General features: G+C 51.6%; 1 protein-coding gene across 1 annotated transcript in view; it reads right to left on the reverse strand.

Annotated features, from left to right (window-relative positions):
• Positions 1 to 22102, reverse strand: part of KSR1 (kinase suppressor of ras 1) — a 72385-nt gene that overhangs the window by 12872 nt on the left and 37411 nt on the right. The window contains exons 3-11 of the mRNA XM_053275248.1: positions 13124 to 13271; positions 11272 to 11737; positions 10452 to 10456; positions 5722 to 5782; positions 4619 to 4702; positions 3808 to 3869; positions 3561 to 3685; positions 1799 to 1967; positions 564 to 605 (exon numbers count right to left, since the gene is read on the reverse strand). Coding sequence (XP_053131223.1) covers positions 564 to 605; positions 1799 to 1967; positions 3561 to 3685; positions 3808 to 3869; positions 4619 to 4702; positions 5722 to 5782; positions 10452 to 10456; positions 11272 to 11737; positions 13124 to 13271 — 1162 coding nt within the window. The remainder of the gene's footprint in view (positions 1 to 563; positions 606 to 1798; positions 1968 to 3560; positions 3686 to 3807; positions 3870 to 4618; positions 4703 to 5721; positions 5783 to 10451; positions 10457 to 11271; positions 11738 to 13123; positions 13272 to 22102) is intronic.

Raw genomic sequence — 22102 nt, forward strand, 5'->3', positions numbered from 1 at the left:
ACACAAACAGAGGATTTTTTTTACTCCCGACATAAAGCGGGCTAGGTTCCGATACGGAAGGAAAAACCCGAATCATGTGTAAAGTGCTCTCTGAAATATCGCACGGACTTTGGGGTAAATCTTTGGATATATGAACGCGCACACACCCTCCCAAAGGTAGGTCGCGGTAAAATCGCCATCTGAAAAAACTCACGGTAGTCCTCCTGGGACTGTACTAACACAGGCTGCCAGGAGCCTCCAGGAATCGGCATCAAGCTCCAGGTGAATCCCGCAAACAATCCTGAAGTTTTTAATGGCTTGGTCATGTGAAAAATATTGGCGGAAAAATCTCCAGGAACCGCTTCGGTCAGAACTGGCAACCCTATGCACTGTCCTAACTCCCCGCACTATAAGACAACAGAAGTTCAAAGAGCATCGTACAGAGAGGGAAAGGAAGGCACAGTTTGTTCACGCAGGCAGAAGGATCATTTCAGTGTGACATGCAGAAGGACGTTACGGGTGGGTGGGGGGAGAAAAGGTCATTTCAGCCGCAGAAATGGCGCCTGAGGGTTAGAGGCACTCACCTGGAAATATAAACTGTTGTCTATGCTGAATGTAGTAGGCAGCTTTAAAAATTAAAAAAAATTAGAAAGGGAGAGAGAGGGGGGCGGGGACAGGCAAAACAAAAAAAGAAAAAAGAACCACGAGAGATTAGCACGTGAGACAACTGTGTCTGCAATGGGTAGTATCAGCAAACGCCCCCGTTCGCCCAGTGAATTAATCCCAGTTCACAGTTAGTTAACTGAAACAGGCCATGGAGGGTGTGAGTTCATGTTAAGCGCATGCTCAGCAGAACTGGGCTGGAAAAGGCATGATTTGTCTTTGCATTAAGAAAGAAACATGCTTAGCTGTCAGCAGAGGCAAGACAGGGTATGTCCGCCATCAACCTTTGGGGGTTCAGTTCCCGTTCTTGTATCCTTTCACAGCAAGACTCCATAAACGGGGGGGGGGGACACGACCCACTTCCTTCGCTCCCTTAAATGAGATCCACCCTGCCCTTCAAGTCCTCCTTCATAACCCACTCGTCACAACCAAAGAGGTCAAGATTTCAGACTTTGATCACAACCCATCCAACATGAAACAGAAGACAGCAGCTCCATTGTGCAGGATGATACGTACAGGGGGACCTCATTATCTGTGGATTTGATATCTGCAGATTCGTGTGTCTGCAGTCGGGGAAAAGACACCCAACCTTGGCGTATGCGGAAAAAAGAAAAAAGAACATGCCGACCTTGCGTATCCACGTGTCAGAGGTTGCGGCTCCCATCTTCATTAAAAAATAGAAAAAAGGAAAAACCCGCAGATTTTCAGCTGATTGGAGGGCACAGCTTGACTCAGGGGGAGCAGCAGAACACGGTAAGAAACTCCCTGTGCAAAAACTGGCCAATTTTATGCCATTTTCGGCCGACTGGGAACCTAACTCCCACAACCCATAGCCCGCAATCACTCAGTATTTGTGGTTTTCATGCCCGCAGTTGTGGCCCAGAACAGAACCCCCGCAAATATCGAGGTTCTCCTGTATTAAGAGCAAGCAACGACCACTTCACATTGAAAACGGGCCACACCAACCAAGAATGCCCACCATCCAGGTGGACGCAGGTGGCGGTAAGACAGTGGTGGGGGAACCGCAGCAGGGCAAAAATGGAGCAGGCTCCTGATCATCTCTCTTTCCGCCCAACACCCTAGCAGAGGTGTCTCCAGATGCCCACCTTCCAAATGTGCACCTCCACGCCTCTCCCCTCCAAACAAAGCTAGGTACCTGGGAAGTTAAACCGGCTGTCCCGTTGGCCCATGGGAGACGGATTGGGGGGAGGTGTTGCACTGGGGGGGTTGGAAGACTGGAAGGGAGCAGGAGACGATGGCGTGGAGGAGGTGGTGGAAGAGGGGTTGCTGCTGGAGTCGAGATGGTTCACCGCCGGTGGGTGGTCCTGAAAAGTCATCCAAAAGGGAAAGTGAGGATCTGGGCACTGGGAAGAATGCGATGGATATTTATATCCCACTTTTCAACCCAAGTTCCCAAAGCGGTTTCCATAGATATAAATAAATAAATAAAATAGCTCCCCGTCCCCAAAGGGCTCACGATCTAAAAAATAAACATAAGATCGACACCAGCAACAGGCCACTGGAGGGATGCTGTGCTGGGGATGGACAGGGCCAGTTGCTCTCCCCCTGCTCAATAAAGAGAACCGCCACTTTTAAAAGGTGCCTCACTGCTCAGTTAGCAGGGGTGAGAGTGGGTATACAGTGCATTTGTTCACTTATTTATATACCGCTTTTCATTTTGAAACGCAAAAGCGAAATGGCTTTATAAACATATATAATGAGAGCAAATAAATAACCCACATATAAACAACAACAATTGTTCTGCAGATGTTGGCCTACAACTCCCATCATCCCTGGCTATTGGCCACTGTGGCTGGGGATTATGGGAGTTGTAGTCTGAAAACAGCCAGGCGGGGGGAGACGACAGAGTTGAGCGGGCCTGGTGTAAACCATCACAATATAATAGTCTCCGCTGGCAGAAGAGAAAGCCTTCCGAAATAGGAAGGTCTCCACCATCCAGCAAAAGATGCGGACGCCCGGTTTCCCGTGGGATAGAGTCCCACAATCATGGCATTGCTGCTGATAAGACCCCTGTCCCCACCAAACAAACTCTCTGCCAAAGGCACAACAGACGGCATCTCCAAGCAGGAACCCATCCAGAACCCTGCAGACTGGCTGCCATCGAGTGTTCACAATACTGAGACAGATGGACCAACAGTCTGACTCCATACAAGGCAAATGCCTATGGCAAGAACTGGAATAAACTCAGGGCTCGGTAGGAGAGCTTCTGGCTTGGCATGCAGGAGGCCCCAAGTTCAGTCCCTTGGCAGCATCTTGAGCTTGGGAGAGGGCCCTGAAGTGCCGCTGCCACGCCCGTGCAGGCAATATTAGACTAGGGCGCTTTCCAGATCACCCCGCAACAGCGTCACTACGTTCAACACACTCAGTGTCTTTCCCCACTGCCTGTTTCGACATGGCAGTCCCTGCACTGTCAAAGCAAGGTGCTGTTCAACATTTCCAATGCCTTCCCTTCGGGCTTTATCTTTGCATTACTACAAAGATAAACGCTGTACTACAACGTTGTAAAAGGGGGGGGGGAGCTGAATTCCCCTGTTGTAGGAGAAAAGACTGCTCCGCCCGCTGGTGGCTTTGCTCAACACCCATTATTTATTTTTATTTTATTTTATTTTACTTCTATACCGCCCTTCCAAAAATGGCTCAGGGAAATAATAAATAAATAAGATGGATCCCTGTCCCTGAAGGGCTCACAATTTAAAAAAAAACATAAGATAGACCCCAGCAACAGTCACTGGAGGTACTGTGCTGGGGGTGGATATGGCCAGTTGCTCTCCCCCTGCTAAATAAAGAGAATCATTTACGGTTTCAAGACAATCCTGCCAAGCCGAAATCAACGACCGCTGTCGTCACGCCTAGATGGGCCAATGAATGAGGTTCACTGTAGGAAGACAGACAGGTACCTTTTTAGTTAGCGCTTTCGGAAGAGTCCCGAACTGTGGCTCCAAAGGCCGGTCCACTGGGTTATTGATATCGGAAGGGACAGATTCCGTCCGCCTCAATCCCATCTTGACCGCCTCAATCCCACCTTAGAGAGATGGGAGAGAAAAGAGAGGAGGCAGCGTTTTATCTTCACTGCTGATTCCTTGCAACAGCACCATTTGACCACAGCGCTAGGAATAGAGGCGCGGGCGGGGGAAGAGAACTTACGGGGTATGAAAGATATTCTACAGGGAGGGGCTTCTTTGGTACATTTGTTATGACACTTTAATCTGCAAAAAGGAGAGAGAGAAAGGACGCATGAGACAGAAATGAAACCGAGCCAACTACCCAAGAAATAAATCCTCCAAGAACCCCGTGACGGGATTTCCTGTCTCTTTCGGTGTTAGCACACAGCAACAGTTGGGGGGGGGGCGATTCGGATCGTGACCACAGTGCTGGGAAAGAAGGGGGTTAATCCTTCTCCCCTTGCACTGTTTCCTGGAAAAATATCCCAGGCCAATCATACATCTGGCTTCTCAGCAGAAGAGCAGCATGAAAGGAAATGGCTGAACCCTTTGCCATCAGCCTGGCCTCAATCCAAATGGCCAGCTCTAGAAACAGAAACAGGGTCTCCCTGAGGCTAAGAACAGAATATACTGCAGATAATGCTACTAAATGTATACGCCAAGTGAGAGATCCTATGATTAAACTATCAATCACAGGCAACATGGATTCTCAGACTTGGGTCTCCAGATGGGGTTGGACTACAATTCCCATTATGATGATGGGAGTTGTAGTCCAATAACCTCTGGGGAGCCAGGCTGGAGAAACCCCTAATAGCCAAGAAGAGCTGATGTGTCTTGAATATGTTGAATTGGGCTCCGTTTTATGGCTCAGCTACCAAATTCCAGCGCTAGAGCTAAGGAGCCTGCATTTACTGTCTTGGGGAGGAAGGCCAAATTCGTGTGACGTATTTGGGGTGGGGGTGGGGGTGGGGGTGGGGGGCTTCCAGGGAAGGGAAGCAAGCTGGCACACTCACTTGCAGTGCTTGCACTTCACTCCGAACATCATGCTTTTATGACATACGTGGCACATCTGAGAGAGCCAGGACTTGGTTGAGAATCTGGACAGGGAAAGAGGGCAAAAAAATAAGACAAAAGAAGCAAAGATACCAAAACACGTGGAAGGGGAAGAAAAGGCAATAGGTGGGGAAAGGCCGCCTATCTTAAAAGCAATAATTAACCTAAAAACAGCCCTGCTGGATCAGGCCCAAGAAGTTCTGTCTAGTCCAGCATCCTGTTTCCCACAGTGGCCCACCAGATGCCTCTGAGAAGACCACAGGCAGGAGGGTGAGAACATGCCCTCTCTCCTGCTGCTGTGACTCCCCTGCAACTGGGATTTGGAGGCATCGTGCCTCTGTGGCTGGGGGTGGCCTGTAGCCACTAGTAGAGCTGTCCTCCATGAATTTGTCCAAGCCCCTTTTAAAGCCATCCAAACTAGTGGCCACCACCCCATCCCGTGGCAGAGAATCCCATCGATTAATGATGCACTGTGTGAAAAAACACTTCCTTTTGTCAGTCCTAAATTTCCTGGCCATCAGTTTCATGGGAGAGCTGGTCTGGTGGGAGCAAGTATTAATTGTCCCCTTTGCTAAGCAGGGTCCACCCTGGTTGAGTTTGAATAGGAGGCTACATGTGAGCAATGTCACATGTTCCCCTTAAGGGATGGAGCCGCTCTGGGAAGAGCAGAAAGAAGGTTCGGAGTTCCCTCCCTGGAAGCATCTCCAAGAGAGGGCTAAGAGAGATTCCTGCCTGCAGCTTCAGAGAAGCCACTGCCAATCTGTGCAGACAATCCTGAGCTAGGTGGGCCAAGGGTCTGAATCAGCATATGGCAGCTTCCTAGGTTCCTATGACCCCTGGTTCTAGTCTTGTGAGAGAGGGAGAAACATTTCTCTCTTTCCATCCTTATCTTTATTATGAATGCTGCGTGGTTCAGTCTCACTGGAGATCGTCCTACGGGCCCAAACAAGCAGACGGGGAATGACCAGATTCTCTAGAGTCCCCTCTGACTGTAGCATAGATTTTGGGTTGTCCCTCCCAGGAGTCCAATCCAAACCGCTCTTTGCCATTAAAGGGTGCTTACCTGTGTGTTACAGACAGGCCGATGTCCCTTCGTACCGCTTGAGGAGATCCCTGGGGAAGATCTAAGGAAACCAAGGAAAGACAGTGTTGGATTTTCTAGGCCAATTCTGACCAAGCATCCAACGGCAAACTAAGGGATGGGACGGAGAGAACCTTTTGTGCAGCTTTATAAAGACTTGCGACGTCGTCCCCTTCAGGTTCTCCTTGCTCCTGACTCTAGATGGCACCAAATCCCAGATCTGAATGCCACCGTGTGATATTTCAAATCTATCTATCCAAGTCTGCAAAGCACCATCTCAGCACCATGGATTGCTCAGGATGCCAAAGTTACAAGTTCATTCCCTACCAAAGACCCCACTTATGAATAACTGGACGTGCGTACAACTCTCCACATGTGTACACCGCACACAGATGGTACATGCATTGGACATAACATGTGAACCGGGTTGCTTTGCATATTGTAAAGGTAAAGTGTGCTGTTGAGCCGGTGTCAACTCGTGGCGACCACAGAGCCCTCTGGTTGTTTTTGGTAGAACACAGGAGGGGTTGACCATTGCCTCCTCCCATGCAGTCTGAGATGATGCCTTTCAGCACCTTCCTAGATCGCTGCTGCCCGATATCGGTGTTCCCCATAGTCTGGGGAAACAGAGCAGCAGGGATTTGAACCGGCAACCTCTTGGTCCCAGGTTCAATCCTGGGATGGTTCAATCGCAGGATTTTATAGACCTCTATCATGTCTCCCCACAGTCATCTTTTTCTAAACTAAATAGCCCCAGGTGTTGTAGCCTGGCTTCATCAGGAAGGTGCTCCAGGCCCTTCCTGATCACCTTGGCTGCCCTCTTCTGCACCTTCTCCAGTTCTACAAGGTCCTTCTTTAGCTGTGGTGACCAGAATTGTACGCAGTGCTCCAAGTGTGGCCGCACCATAGTTTTGTTTAAGGGCATTATAATGTTAGCCGTTTTATTTTCAGTCCCCTTCCTAATGATCCCTAGCATGGACTTGCCATTTTTCACAGTTGCCGCACATTGAGTCGACACTTTCAACGAGCTGTCCACCACGACCCCAAGATCCCTCTCCTGGTCGAAAGCTTTTTGTATGAATAAGTTTACAGTCTCAGAAGCCCCACAGTTGTTCAACATGTACACAACACTGCTGGATCTCTGATAACCTTGAGGTTTTGTATGAAGTCTTCAAAAAAAAAATCCAGCCCATAAAATGCAGCCATTAATCACAAGCAGAGATCTCTATGAAGCAATCATGATTCATATTTAATCACACACATGACTGTAATCTTGTCCCGGAGAGTCAAAACAGCACATGAAGAGTGACAGTTTCAGTTGAAGTCAATTTATATCCTGCACTTCGCACGTAAGAGTATCCAAACCCGAAACTTACACTTAGTTGTGGTCCACACTTGTCCACTTAGGTGGACAAGAGCTTTGCTTACCAAGAGACGCGATGTAACCTATTATATATTTTGAAGAGTTTGTGGATTTGTTTGTGCGCAATGAAAACTGATACCAAATTCTGCATAAACAATCCTGACACTTAGAATTCGCTGGAGGCACTACTTTTTACACCAGAATATGCTGAGGGAAAGGTTTAAAAGAAGAAATTCCTTATCCTCATACCTTAGATCAATAATAACAGCCCTAATGGATCAGGTTTTGGACTATCTAGTCCAGCATCCTGTTTCCCACAGTGGCCCACCAGATGCCCCTGAGAAGCCCACAGGCAGGTGTTGAAAGGGGCAGGCCCTCTCATCTCCTGCTGTGACTCCCCTGCAACTGGCACTCAGAGGTATCCTGCCTTTGAGGCTGGAGGTGGCCCATAGCCCTCCAACTAGTAGCCATTGATCGACCTCTCCTCCATGAAGTTGTCCAAACCCCTCTTAAAGCTCTCCAGGCTGGTGGCCATCACCACATCCCGTGGCATAGAATTCCATAGATTGATTATGTGCTGTGTGAAAAAGTCCTTCCTTTTGTTGATCCTAAATTTATTATTATGTTATTGTTCTCCAAGGATTTTTAACATTCAATAATCAGATCAATAATTCAAAAATGACATCATGCCCAAGGGAAGCAGAAGATCTCTCCCAGATTCAAGTTCACTATGATCAAAATTTACTGTGCATGGTAATTATTCAATACAATGAATAATGTTTGAAGTTGAAATCCTGTTTCCCACAGGAAATACAATTTTAGACTGTTCTTCTAGTTCCCTTTTAATTAAATAAAAAAATTCTGCAATGCATGTTCAATTTATTAAAGTTTCCTGGCAGAGTAATCTACGCAAAATGACTGCCACGTCAATGACAGACCTCACCTCCTAGTTATTAATAAAGACAGAAGAGAACAATCGGCTTGCCAGAACACAGCTGTGATTCGGGCAAGACCAGAAGAATGCAACAGTCTGAGAGTGTCAGTGTGAAAAGAAGTTGCTAGTCCTCATGAAGAAAATATCTTGGCCATGTCCAGTGGAATCTGGGCAAAGCTTCCTGTTCACAGGTGTATGAGGTTCTGACACAGCCGTCTGCCCTTCCCCAGTAGGGAGGGGCTATGCAGGAGGTGGAGGGGGATATCTTGCTACCCTGCCAGTGACCCACCCACCCTCTGCATGAGACTGCCCCCCGCCCCTCACCCCACGGAAGGAGCACTCAAAACCAATTATCATTTGTGGTAGTTAAATCAAGGTTGGGTTGGTGCATCTAAACCAGGCCAGTGGGTTGTTGTTTTTTTAAAAAACAACACCTGTCTTCCTATATCTGGCAGCCCCTTTTCAATGCCCTTCCCTCTCCCAAACACATCGTTGCCTTATGAAATTACTTTGCATTTTTCCATTTCATTTAATACATTTCCAAAGCAGCGCACAAGGAACACCACACCACACACCCTCCTCAATGCCCAAAGTCGTCCAAAGCAAGCAAGGACGTGCCCCATTGCCTCCTGCTCCAAGGAAGCCCAAATTAAGTTCTCGGAATCAAGAATTCAGGATTTCACCACCACCACGATTGCAGGCCGGTGGGGAGTCGCGGTGAGTCGCCCTAACGAGCCAGGGAGGCGCCAGTTGAAGCGCAGCTGCCTCCGGGTCCCAGTAGCCCAACCACGCCTGTGTCCCCTATCCTGCCCCAGGGCTAACAAGAGCCACGCTAGCTGCAGGCTGGCCATTCATCAGGTAGAGCTGTTCAGACTCAGCCCACACGGCTCTGCCTGATGAACGACCTGCAGGCAGGGCAGGGCAGCTCTCAGTCATGCCGGGGTGGGATGCCAGGGGGAGAGAGGCACAACCAGAGCGGCCAGGAACCAGAGGCAGCTGTGCCTCGTCCGGGTCCTTAGGACGAGCAGAGAAGGCCAACTCAGCAGGCAGAGCCCAGAGCGACCAGAAGGGGAGAGAACGTGCTCCAACCTAGGCTGCTTGAGCCCGGAGGCCACAGAAGGAAGGCTCCATCATTCTCCGCTGGCACCCGGCCACGCACTCGGCATGAGTCACGGCTCAGCCTGGCTTCTTCTTCGAGTGACATCATCTCTCTGAAGAACTGGCTCGGTGGCCCAGTCCAAGCCAGACACGTTTGCCTAGACCTGAGTCAGCCACAATATCACACAGGAAGCAGGCGAGAGGGGAATGTGGCACTCAGAGCGGCGGGGGGGACAGACAGAGGAGCGGGGGGACTCTTCATGAAACCCCCAATCTCTGGGGAGCCCCCCAATGTTACACAAAACATGCTCCCCAAACTTCCTGAAAACACCAGCCTGCTTCACACGATCCTCAGTACAGTAAGAAACGGGCCCTACCTAGGTCCGGGAGGTGTGCGTGCTCCCGTTTTCCAATCACCTGGGAGTGAAAAGCAAGAGGGCGTTGGGGAGGAAGCGATCGTCTGCAAAGCAGAAGCTGGGTCGGAGGGCTTTTCCTCCTGGGGGGCAGCTGCTGGGCAGCACAGAGCCCTCAGCCCCCTTCCTCCTCCCCACCCCACACTTGCTTTTTACTCCCAGGCGATCGGAAAACGGGAGTGCACACACCTCCCGGACTTGGGCAGGGTGCATCTGCAGCAGCTGTCGCAGAAAGCAGGCACTGCCATGAGTTTTCTGCCAGGCTTGACTGCAAGTCCAAAGATGCCCCCTCAAAAAACGATGCAAAGAGTGGGTTGTTTTTTTACCCCGGATAGAAATCAGGCAACACTCGTACCGCGCCATGAAAAATCCGAATTGTGTGCTAAATGCTCCCCAATAGCTTGCAGGGACTTGGGGTAAATTTGGCCAATATGTGAACGCACATCTCCATTCCAGAGGAGATGCGAACTAAATGCCGGGTGTGGAAAACTCCCTACCCTATTGAGGACAGCCCTAGTCTCCGGGGACTGATGCACAAGTTATCCCTAGTAATTCAACCACTGGGTGAAAGATTCACTTTTTGGGCGAGGGATAGTCTGATTATGTAGGGAACCTGGGGCCTTTGGCAATCCCCCGATAACTCCAGTCCCCGATGCTGGCCTTGTACGTACACACACACACACACACACACACACACACACACACACACACACACACACACACACACCCTGTTCCACGCCCCAGCCTCCCTTCTAAAGTTACATGGGCTGGCCCTACTGTTTTGACGCAGCCTTCTGGTGATTAGAAGTGCCGGACCGCGTGCACGGCTAGACGTCAGGCATACAGCAATGTCACTCCCCGTCGGGAGAAGGCCCAGAGGTGGCCTAAACAACACACCGCTTACCGAATCTAAAAGACACAAACAGGGAAATACGTTTTAGATTTACGGCTGCACCAGCCCATCTTTCCTCCCCGCTCCTCTCTCTCTTCCCCCTCTCTGGGCTGGTTCAGGTGTGACGTTTCAGCCCCGACTGAGTGAGCTCACGCACTCCCTCCTCCTTAACCCTGATCCCTCCTCCGTTTCCAACTTTCCAAAACTCTCTTCAGCTGTTTCAAGGGGGGGGAACGGAGGACGGGACGCTGTCCTTGCGTCCAGCACCCCGAGATCTGTGCCACAAGCCCTGCCCTGGCACAGCTTTGCTCTAAAAGCCTCACTCCCCTGCACTGTCTCATGTGAGCAAGCATGACTTGTCCCCTTTGCTAAGCAGGGTCTGCCCTGGCTTGCATTTGATGGGAGACTAGATGTGGGAGCACTGAAAGAGATTCCCCTGAGGGGATGGGGCCGCCCTGGGAAGAGCATCTGAGGCTCCAAGTTCCCTCCCTGGCAGCTTCTCCAAGAGAGGGCTGTGAGAGACTGCTGTCTGCCACCTTGGCGAAGCCGCTGCCAGTCTGTGAAGACAATACTGAGCTAGATGGATGAAAGGTCTGACTCGGTACAAGGCAGCTTCCTGTGTTCCACACAGTATTTGTCGGGAGAGACCAACGCCACGAGCATGAAGAAGGTGATTTCCTTGATCAGTTTGCTAGGGCCTTCTGAGCTGACGCCAAAAGGTGAGCTCACAAACAGCCAAGGATGGGGTGAAACGGACCCGCGGTTTCCCGCGGGAAACCCACCCCCGCAGGTCAATCCGCCCCCCCGCCAAGCGGAGAGAACGGGTGCTTACTTCATGGGGGGAACTTCATCGATCCTGTGGCCAAGCTGAGATTCGTGGGACTTGCTCCTCGTGAGCGTCGGGAAGTTGGGGAGCAGCTGGAAAACCTTCCGGCAAGGGGGAGGGGGCGTCCGCGGCGGCTTCCCGCCCTTCAGCTGGGGTGTGGTGGGTGGCGTGACGGTGATGCTGTGAGGAGTCCTAAGGTTGCGTCTGCCACAGTGGGTGGGGAAGGCAAACGACTCCAAGAGGCTGTTGGCGCAGGGGGGAGCCCCTTGGCTCGTGGGGAGGCTGTCTGAGGATGGGAGGGTGGACACCGAGACGGAGCGGGTCTGCTGCCCGTTGCCCTTCAACGAGGGCATGCTGCCATGTATCCACGTCAGCCCCATGGGGCCGGGCGAGAGTTCCGAAGGAGGCACTAAGCCCCCCTCCCGGCGCACGTCCGGCGGGTTCCACACCAGATCGTCCTTGAATTCTCCGCCTGCAGGTGGAGAGCAAAACAGCCGTCAGCACCGCCAACCGACAGAGGGGCGCCCAAGCGGCGGAGAGTCAAGTTGCTCCCTCTTTAGTTCCTCTGGGGAAGCCGGCCGAAGCTTTTCTTTTCCGTCTTCGGATCACCAGTCGGGGAACGAGAGGCGGTCCTCGAAGGCCGATATGCTTTTCAGAGCCAAGGTGGCTGACTACGGACCTGCATCACCTGAACTGTTGTTTGACACATGGGCAGGATTTATTTCCTTTGGCGGGATGCATTTGAAACATGTACATGTACACAGTAGAAGCATTCACCTCTGCTAACTGGGCAAAGAGGCCCCTTTTAAAGCTATGGTTTTCTTCTAGGAGAGAGGAACAGGTGTTGACCCCTTATGCAACACCAACTTTCAAATAAACTGTGGGTTCTCGTACTTGGGTCCCCAGATGTTGCTGGACTACAACTCCCATCACCCTCAGTCCCAATGGCCTTTGGGGATGGGGGGATGGAGGGATGGGGGTTGTAGTCCAGCAACATCTGGGGACCCAAATTGGAAAACCCCTGAAAGAAGCCACTAAACAGAGGGTTCACCTACATCAGTGCTTCTTCACCTGGGGTCAATGGATAAGATCGCTTTCATTGTCCACGGGAAAGGGTCAGGTGGCCCGCATAAAACATTCAATATATAATTAAATGCAACTCCCTATTATCATCATTTAATACCCCATTTACCCAAATAGGACTCTGAATTTAAGACGATTCCCTTAAAGCATATAGGTTACATTAAATATAGATTAAATTTGCAGCCCTCTTCCTTTAGATAGGTTCTGTGCAGGTATAGGTTTTCTACCTGTATAGGTTATATACAGGTTATAATAAAAACAGATTAAATCCAGAGTTGTCTTCCTTTCAGATAAATACAGGAATAGCCTGTATTTATCCAAAAGGAAGAGGACTCCAAAATTTAAAATGGCCCCACTCCCACCAATTTATAGCATCGAAGAACTTAGCAGGGGAAACTCATCTTGGCTTCAGGTGATACGGTCATCCAAGAGCCCTTTCTTTCCCCCGAAAGCTAATTCTACCTTCACTGCTGACAAGAGACACCAGAGTGGAATCAATTATCCGGGGTGCTTATTTTTTCGCCAGTTTTCCTCTGAAACCTTACGACCTTCTACTATATAAATGGGGTGGGGGTCCACGGGTAATCCTTGAGGGTCGGCAGAGGAGTGGGGTCCATCAGTGCAAAAAGAAGCCCTAGATAAGACCACCGCCCAGTTCTCTTCCCATGCCAACGTTCTGGGATTCTAACTAGGCGGGAGTGGTGATGGGGAAAGGAACGGTGTGTTGGGATGGTCTAGCCACACCCTCCCCCAGACCGCAGGAGAGCCTTCTTACCTGCCCGGATCACTTTCCGCAAGCAAGCCAGGGCCCCGTTCAGCCGGGAGCACTCCTCAGGGCTGGCTCCGCACCGCTTCATGGTTTCCTTAACTTTCGACTCATTCATTTCCAGCAAGGCATCCAGAGTCAGCTCTTCGGGGATTCTCTGCAGAAGAGAGAGTGGGGAAGGATTTCAGAGAGGACCAGGGCTCGTCGGTTCTGGGCAGTTTGCAGGAAGCTGCCATATACCGAGTCAGAGCCTTGGTCCATCTCGCTCAGTCTTGTCGACCCAGACGGGCAGCGGCTTCTCCCAGGCTGCAGGCAGGAGTCTCTCTCAGCCCTGTCTTGGAGGGGACTTGGAACCTGTAGATGCTCTTCCCAGAGCGGCCCCATTATCCCGGAAGGAGCATAGCTTCCAGTGCTCACCCTTCTAGTCTCCCATTCATATGCAACCAGGGCAGAGCCTGCTTAGCTAAGGGGACCAGTCCTGCTTGCGACCACAAGGCCAGCTCTCCTCGCCCATCTTGCGCCACTTCTCTGCCCCCTCCCGAAGGATTTCAGGACCAGATGAATCGCTCCTTGTGAGCTGCCTGCAAGGGGTTGGAGAACAGGATCACTGGGTCAGGAGCCAGCCCCAAGGCAGCTGTGTCAGCAAAGCGCCCCGTTCTTCTCCCTCTCCCTTTAAAAGGGAAAGAAAGGGGCGGCGAGAGATTTATTCCCTCGTGGACAGCCTAGTCACTCAGATGACGATGCAGATGCGGGAACAGCTGGCTGGGTTTCAAGAGCTGGCGACATCACGTCCGCTCAAGAAGCCAAGCCTGGCACTGGGGCAGCCCATGGGCTCGAAGCGGACTCCGCACCAAGACGGGCACAGAGATCAACTCGCCCCCGAGTCACACACTCGCCTGCACGGCCAGGCTTGACATCTCCACAGGTTGAAAGGACTAGAACAGGGGTTCCCAAGCATAACGCCCAGCCACAGCGGCCTGCGGGTAGAGTCATGTGGCTCTACCTGATGGTGCTCTCTGCCATCGACCTGATGGTTCTAACTACGCGGCCCCACCTGCTGAATGTCCAGCCTGCAGGCCGCTGTGGTGGGGGATTGTGGGAGCTGAAGTCCAACAATACCTGGGGACCTAGAACTTGAGAACGCTTGGATTAGAGACTTTTTTCTTTTTTAAATATGGGAGCTGAAAATTCACAGAGAGGCCCAGAAATTTTCAGCTCCCCCCAATGATGAGCAGCCTCTGAATAAATTTATTTATTTTTATTTGCATCTATATCCCGCTCTTCCTCCAAGGAGCCCAGAGTGGTGTACATGGTTACGTTCATCCTCACAACAACCCTGTGAGGTAAGTGAGGCTGAGAGATGAGTGACTGGCCCAGAGTCACCCAGCGAGTTTCATGGCTAAGTGGGGATTTGAACCCAGGTCTACCCAGTCCTAGCCCAGCACTCTAACCACTACAACACATTTTGGCCGGATATCCAAAACACTCCCAAACAGCCAAAGACTTGAGAGTGATTTCCACAGCTGGGAGTGATAGGGCCACCTCGAGGATATGAATGCAAGAAGAGCTGGTCTCGTGGTCAAGACCCATGCTGTCAAGTCAGTATCAACTCGTGGCGGCCACAGAACCCCGCGGTTGTCTTTGGTAGAATACAGGAGGGGTGGACCATGGCCATCTCCCACGCAGTGTGAGATGATGCCTTTCAGCATCTTCCCTATATCGCTGCTGCCGTGGTAGCAAGAGTGGATGGCCCCCTTTGCTAAGCAGGGTCTGCCCTGGTTTGCATTTGGATGGGAGACTACATGTAATACGAGCACTGGAAGAGATTCCCTTTAGGGAATAATGGAGCCGCCCTGGGAAGAGCATCTAGGTTCCAAGTCCTCTCCCTGGCAGCATCTCCAAGAAAAGCAGCCCTGTCTGCTGTAAGATATTCCCCTTTGGGGAAGGGGACATAAGCTCAGTGGAAGAGCGTCTGCTTGCATGCAGAAAGTCTCGGGTTCAATCCCAAATAGAGCTGGGAGAGAGACGCCTGCCTGCAGCCTTGGAGAGCTGCTGCCAGTCCGTGCAGGACAGCACTGTGTGAGATGGAGCAAGGTTCAGACTCAGTAGAAGACAGCTGCCTGTGTCCCAACCGTTTTTTGCAAGCTAAAGGCAGAGAGGCAGGCTTTTGCACAGAACTCCAGAAAGAAAAGACGACGACAGGAAAGGAAAGGACCGCATTCCATCTGAGGCATGCTGGGAGAAAGAGAAAGTCTGGTACCAGAGACAGGCGGAAAGCCAAGTCACAGAGCCAGAGCGTCTCGGAGCGTCTCTGAAACACCCGATGATGCGAGGTGCGGAGGAGCGTGTACTTGCAGGAGGCGGCGGTTTCGCTCAGGGCTGCTTCCAAACTTGCCTCCCCAGACATCTTTATGCGCCTGCAAATTGGGAGGGAGTGGGGCTCACACAAGCCTGTCAGGCAACTGGGGATTCGAACCCGGAGTCCCGGGGGGGGTCAGCCACCAATCCCCCGCTCCGTGCGCAAGAGAACGGAGTGGCAGGCAGTCCCAGCGGCTAGCGGTTCCCAACTGGGAGTTGTAGTTCATCTGGAGGAACCCTGGTTGGGGACCGCTGGCTTACAACAACAACAACAGCAGCAGCAGCAGCAGCAGCAATAATATTTATATGCCGCTTTTCAACAAATGTTTCCAAAGCCGTTTACATAGATAAACGGCGAACAAACAAACAAGATGGCTCCCTGTCCCCAAGGGGCTCACCATCTAAAAAGAAACACAAGACAAACACCAGCCACAGCCACTGGAGGAATGCTGTGCTGGGGATGGAGAGGGCCAGTTACTCTCTCCCTGCTCTGTAGAAACCTGTAGAATCACCACGTTCAGAGGGTGTCTCTTTGCCCAGTTAGCAGGGCTTAGACAGCGGAACAGCCCGCCTCATGCCGTGGTAGGCTCTCCTTCACTGGAGGCATGGAAACAGGGCTGGGGGGTGTGGGATTCACCTGCCAGGGAGGCAACTGGAGATCCTTGCCCCGAGCAAGGGGATGGAGCAGATGATCTCCAAGTTTCCTTCCCGCTCCAACAGTGTCAGCTCCACGTTGGGAAAACTGGCACCCTCGCCTCGGGTTCCTGCTGCCTCCTCGCATCATCTGGTGTCTGAAGCGAGTTCCGGAACGAGCTGTTAAGTTCTTGCTGAGGGCCTGGCTGGCACTCAAATCAAGAGAAAGCCTTCTGCCATAAAAATGGGGGCGGGGGGGGGGGGGTTTGAGAACCTTGCCAAGGAAAGCAATCTGCCTTCAGCACCCAGCTTGCCGGTGCAGCTTCACTGCAGTGCTGCAGGAAACTCTCCTGGATCCCTTTTGCAGATCCATGGCTCGTCCTAACGATGCTTCTCTCAGTTCCCAGTTCCCTCCCTGGCAGCGTCTCCAACGAGATAGGGCTGGGAGAAAGCTGGTCTGGTGGTAGCAAGCATGACTTGTCCCCTTAGCTAAGCAGGGTCCATCCTGGTTGCATCTGAATGGGAGACTAGGAGTGTGAGCACTGCAAGATCTTCCCCTCAGGGGATGGAGCCTCTCTGGGAAGAGCTGAAGGTTTCAAGTTCCCTCCCTGGCTTCTCCAAGATAAGGCTGAGAGAGACTCCTGCCTGCAACCTGGGAGAAGCCGCTGCCAGTCTGTGCAAACAATCCTGAGCTAGATAAGACCAAGGGGTGTCTGACTCGGTAGAAAGATGAAGGTTGATGCTGCAACTAGACGGGGGTAGGAGGTTGATACTGCAACCCATCCTGTTGTTAAATCCAAAAACCCGAAATCAGCGCTTGCTGTTCTGCAATCCAGAATTGCCCTACAAGGGGCAACAGGCACCACCGTTGGAGAATTCTCTCCTGTGGGCTATATTCGGCCGGCCGGCCCTTAAGAGGTTGCTCTCTTGCTTTACTCCTAGGAAGACCCCACCTCCTGGGAGATCGTGTGTCTGGGCTGTGCCGCTGGCTTTTCTGAGCCAAGGAGCATTATTTGGCCACCGGAATAACCGGGGAGCCCTGTGCTAACACCCTTAGCAGCCCCGTCTATTAAGGAACAAGCCCCGCTTTGAACGAAAAAGAGAAAAGCGACAAGACATTTGTCTGAGTCCTGGATCCTGCCGGGGCTTCTCTGTATGCCTGGCGGCCGCAGGCTCCTTCCTCCGCCTTGGGTCTTATCCGGAGCATGACAGGCTGCTTAAAGGGTTAGCGTGGCCTCACTTTTGGGGGCCCAGGGCACCGGCAGCCACCCCACAGGGCAGAACTCAAGGCCAACGCAGCCAGCCCCCCGCCTTGCAACACACTCTCCGGGGAAAAATGCGCTATTCTTAGCAGGCTGGGCACAGCAACTGGGAGAGGCCTGCCTCTTGCTGAAGTGGTCAATTTGTTCAGAAGAGCCACTGATTACAGCCCAGACACAGAGAAGCAGCAGGCACGCGAATCCCCACCACACGGCGGGGGTGTGTGTGTCTCTCTCTTGCCCTAGCTTAGCCTTCCTCCCTGGAACACAGGAAGCCGCCTCCTACTGAGTCGGACCCTTGGTCCACCTAGCTCAGGATTGTCTACACAGACTGGCAGCGGCTTCTCCAAGGTGGCAGGCAGGAGTCTCGCCTCAGCCCTCTCTTGGAGATCCTGTGACCTTCTGCATGCAAAGAAGATGCTCTACCACTGAGCTAAAACCCCTAAGGGGGAATTTCTTGCAACCCTCACATGTGATCTCCCCTCCAAATGCAGACCAAGGTGGACCTTGCTTAGGAAAGGGGAGAATTCATGGCCAAGACCACAAGACCAGCTCTCCTCCTCCCGGGCATGTAGCTGCAGATATCTGCCTGCCATTACGTGCCCTGCCACTGAAAGAAAAGCAAAACAAGCGGGATAAAGATTGTTTTTAAAAGCCAGTGTCTGTTCAATTACACACACACACACACACACACACACACACACACACACAGAGTAGGGCAGGGAAGAACAACCGGAAGCACTCCTGATCAGTGGTCACATGAATCCAAAGATCAAGGTGGAAGGAGGAGAGAGCCATCTTGTGGGAGTCGGACGGGTGTGCCTACCCAGATTCCATCCCCCAGCATTTTACCGCACGTGGACGAAGAGCCATCCAACCCAGGTCCCGCCACGCACACGATCACTCTCCCTGCCTTCTACCTTAATCTTTGGATTCGCATGACCGTGATCAGCACGGCTGGGCGCTCCTCAGACCCAGAAGAGGATTGTGAGAACAGCCCCATTGTAGGGGTGTGCACGGAACGCATTTCGCATTCCACTCCGAGTCTGAAACGGACTCAGAACAGAACGCAAGGTCCTCGCGATGTTCTGTCGGATCAACCGGGGAGCCAGTTGCCCTGACGGAAGGACCACGGTCCCAACCGGAACATCCCAGCCACCATTTTGAATTCCAAAATGGCAGCCATGCAGAACATTCCGAGCTTGGAGCAGGAGGTTCCAAGTATTCCGAGCTTGGAACAGAACCCACTTTTTAAAAGGGTCCGATTCCAAGCTCAGAGTAGAATGACCCCATTCCAGCCAGAAGTCTTGACCCATCCCAGCTGCCATTTTGGATTTTAAAATGGCCTCCCTGCATGCGTTCTGCACACCCCACAGATCTGCCAGGCCCCTCTCCTTGCGGGCTTTAAAGAAAAGCCATCAACGTCTCTTTTTGAAAGGCCTTTGAACTGGCTGCTTTCAGTGCTTTAACAGGGGGTGGCTCGTTTTAACTTTGCTGTTCCTGTCACGCTCAGGGGAGTGCTGCTTTACTGTTTCCATTTCTGCATTTCTTAGCTGAAAATTTCTTAGCTACCCAACGGCTCAATGGGGAAATAAGTTGACTAGCAAGCCAGAGGTTGCTGGTTCGAATCTCCCGCTGGTCTGTTTTCCCAGACTACTGGAAACACCTTTATCGGGCAGCAGCGATCTAGGAAGGTGCTGAAAGGCATCATACTGTGCGGGAGGAGGCAATGGTCAACCCCTCCTGTATTCTACCAAAGACAACCACAGGGCTCTGTCATCGCCACCGACTCAAGGGCACACTTTACCTTTACCCTCAGCTGCTTTGGGGACCTGGGGCTTGAAAGGCAGGATATGAAGTCTTATAAAGCAAAACAAAGAAGGGGTGAAAGCCTGGCGAACTGCAACTCAACCAACTCACAGAGACAACCTTTTAACACGGATTTGAGCCTCGAAATGCCAATGTGGGGGGAGGGGACAAGGGGGCAGAGACTAGAAAAGAAGGCGTGGTCCATGAGGGCCCTGAGTATGAGTCCTGCGCGGAGCAGAGGGTTGGACTAGAGAGCCTCCAGTGGTCCCCTTCCAACCCTGTGTGTCACACAGGTGGACGATTTCATCAAGAAACAGGCCCGGGATTCTCCCCCCCCCCCCCGTGGAACAAAAAAACGAACCAGAAAACCCTCCCTGTGGTCGGAAAAGCATAAGCACCGCAAAGGAGATTATCCTGAAGCAATCCCCACGACCTTGAATTGGAAGAGCTCAGACAGGATTTCCAAGCCGCCGCGGCCGGCCCTCATGACATGCATGCCGCACACGCATACAGGCCCAAGTTAAACCGGGGAGGGAGAGAGGGGGGGAAGTAAGAAGCTTTCTCGACACAGCCACTCCTGCTTGGCACATATGTGGCCGCTTAGTGCGGCCTGGGTCCCCCGGAGACTGGCCAATACAGCCCAACGCCCCCCACCCTGTCCGCCAATACAATAAAGAGGCTGCCAGTCACTAGTCCAAGGCGGGGGGGCGTCTTGAAATACGTCCTTCCAAACATAAATTGGGGGGGGGACCGCAGGCCTGGTCTCATTTCACGGATGGGGGCCAGAGAGTCAGAGCATGATGCCTCTCCATCGCCGTTCAACTTCGCGGCCTCCTTGCTGGCTTCCGTGCCCAATTCAGGGTGCTCGCAATTCATTCATGCACGCATTCGATTTCTATGCCGCCCTTCCAAAAATGGCTTAAATTATCTTTAAAATGGGGGGGGGTGTCCTTCCACAGCTCACGCAGGATTATATCCAACTCTAGGCCAAGCGTTACCCAACCAGGGATCCTCCAGATGTTACTGAACAACAACTGCCATCCACAATGAATTGTAGCAGGGGGTGATGGGAGTTGTATAGTTCAGCAATGTCTGGAGGAACCCTGGTTGGGAACCACCGGCCTAGGCCCATTCACACGTTATGCTCAACACTCGTACAAACGTACACAGATACAGGTCTGGAGACAGGCACCGCCAAAAAATAAATAAAAATCCACACGTTGTGCTGAACACAGGCACAGAAAGACACTTCCATACACTTGAAAGGCCTGTATTCAGGTTCCCTTTTACAATGAACACAGGTACCGTCATTCACACAAACCCGTGTACGAGTGTACAGACCTTTGCACACTCGTACAGCAGAATGTCTGAATCGGGCTTCTTTTGGGGTGCGAAATCACTTTATACAATTATCACTAGCTGGAAGGCACCGAGGCTAACGAAGCGCTAGCATCAAACAAAAAGGACGTTCCGAAAGTTTTGATGGGGTTGCGTGTGGGTGGGCTTGCCAAGAGATGACGAACACAAAGGCACGGGCCTACCTTACAAAGCTGCTGTTCAGATTACAGCTAGGAAGGGGCAAAATCCCACTGTCCGCCTCACAAGCCATCCGGGTTTTGCAGGAAGGCCTAGCAAAACCTGAAGGAGGTTTTGCAAGCCAAAAAACCCCCACCCCAAAGCATCTTGCCTTTGCGGGGGCTGGGGGTGTTGCCAACAATGAGAGGCTTCCTTGGCTCCTCAGGGAGAGAGAGGCAAGCAGGCAGGATGGCTCCAGATGCTGAAATGAGGCTTCTCCGCAGGCTTAGAAGTGTCATTTCCGGCACAGGACTCAGGCCTGCAAGCTGCGAATCGTCCAAAGCTGGTCCCCTTGCAACAAGGAGGAGGAAACGGGCTGGGAAGAGCAAGGGAGAGCGAATCATGTCCCATGGGCCTCCATCAGCCCCAAATAGGCTGCAGTTCTTCCCGGGGTGGGGTGGGGGGAGCGGGTTTTGCATTTCCAAGCACCCCCACCTTCAAATTGCCACCGAGGGTTGTGAAATGCGAGGAAGAAGGCAAAAGGCGTCTCCATTTCCCAAACGGCATTCCCACGCCCAGTGCTCCGAGCAACCAGCTCGCTTCCCCTCCTTCGCCAGCCGGCCTCATTCATCACCCTCGCCCGCAGTGATTAAAAAGGAAAACATCCAACCGCAAACCAGGAAACAGGGGCCTTCCTCGCCATACAGGAAGGCTTCTGCATTCCAAGACTCTCAAGACGGCACATTAAGAAAACATGTCCTTGGAAGCCACGTGTTAAGAGACGCTAAGAACTCTTGGAAGCCGCTTCTGAGAGGGGAAAGCCTCAGAGGCAAGAGCGGGATATAAATGTAATAAATAATAATAATAATAATAATAATAATAATAATAATAATAATAATAATAATAATAATAATAATAATATCATGTGTACTGAATAATTCTGAGTCTACCTTTGGATTTTTGAGCATCCCGTGGTGATTTTCTCATCTTGTTTTAACTACCCAACTTTTGAACCAAACATTTTTGTTATGGCTATGGAGAAACAAACTGATTGATTGACGGAGTATATACCACTTTTCAACAACAACAACACACACAACACCTGTCTGTGTAAACAACAACAACAAACTTGTGGTTTCGTCAAATACGACAAATATTTATATACTGCTTTTCAGCCAAAAGTTCCCAAGAACAGTTTACATAGATAGATAGATAGATCGATAGATAGATCGATAGATAGATAGATAGGGAAGAGAAGAGCTGGTCTTGTGGCAGCAAGCATGAATTGTCCCCTTTGCTAAGCAGGGTCCACCCTGGTTTGCATTGGAATGAGAGACTACATGTGTGAACACTGGAAGATGTTCCCCTTAGGGGATGGGGCCGGTCTCGGAAGAGGGTCTGCCTGCTTGCATGC

The sequence above is a fragment of the Hemicordylus capensis genome, chromosome 12, assembly GCF_027244095.1.
Source record: "Hemicordylus capensis ecotype Gifberg chromosome 12, rHemCap1.1.pri, whole genome shotgun sequence".
Taxonomy (NCBI): Eukaryota; Metazoa; Chordata; class Lepidosauria; order Squamata; family Cordylidae; genus Hemicordylus; species Hemicordylus capensis.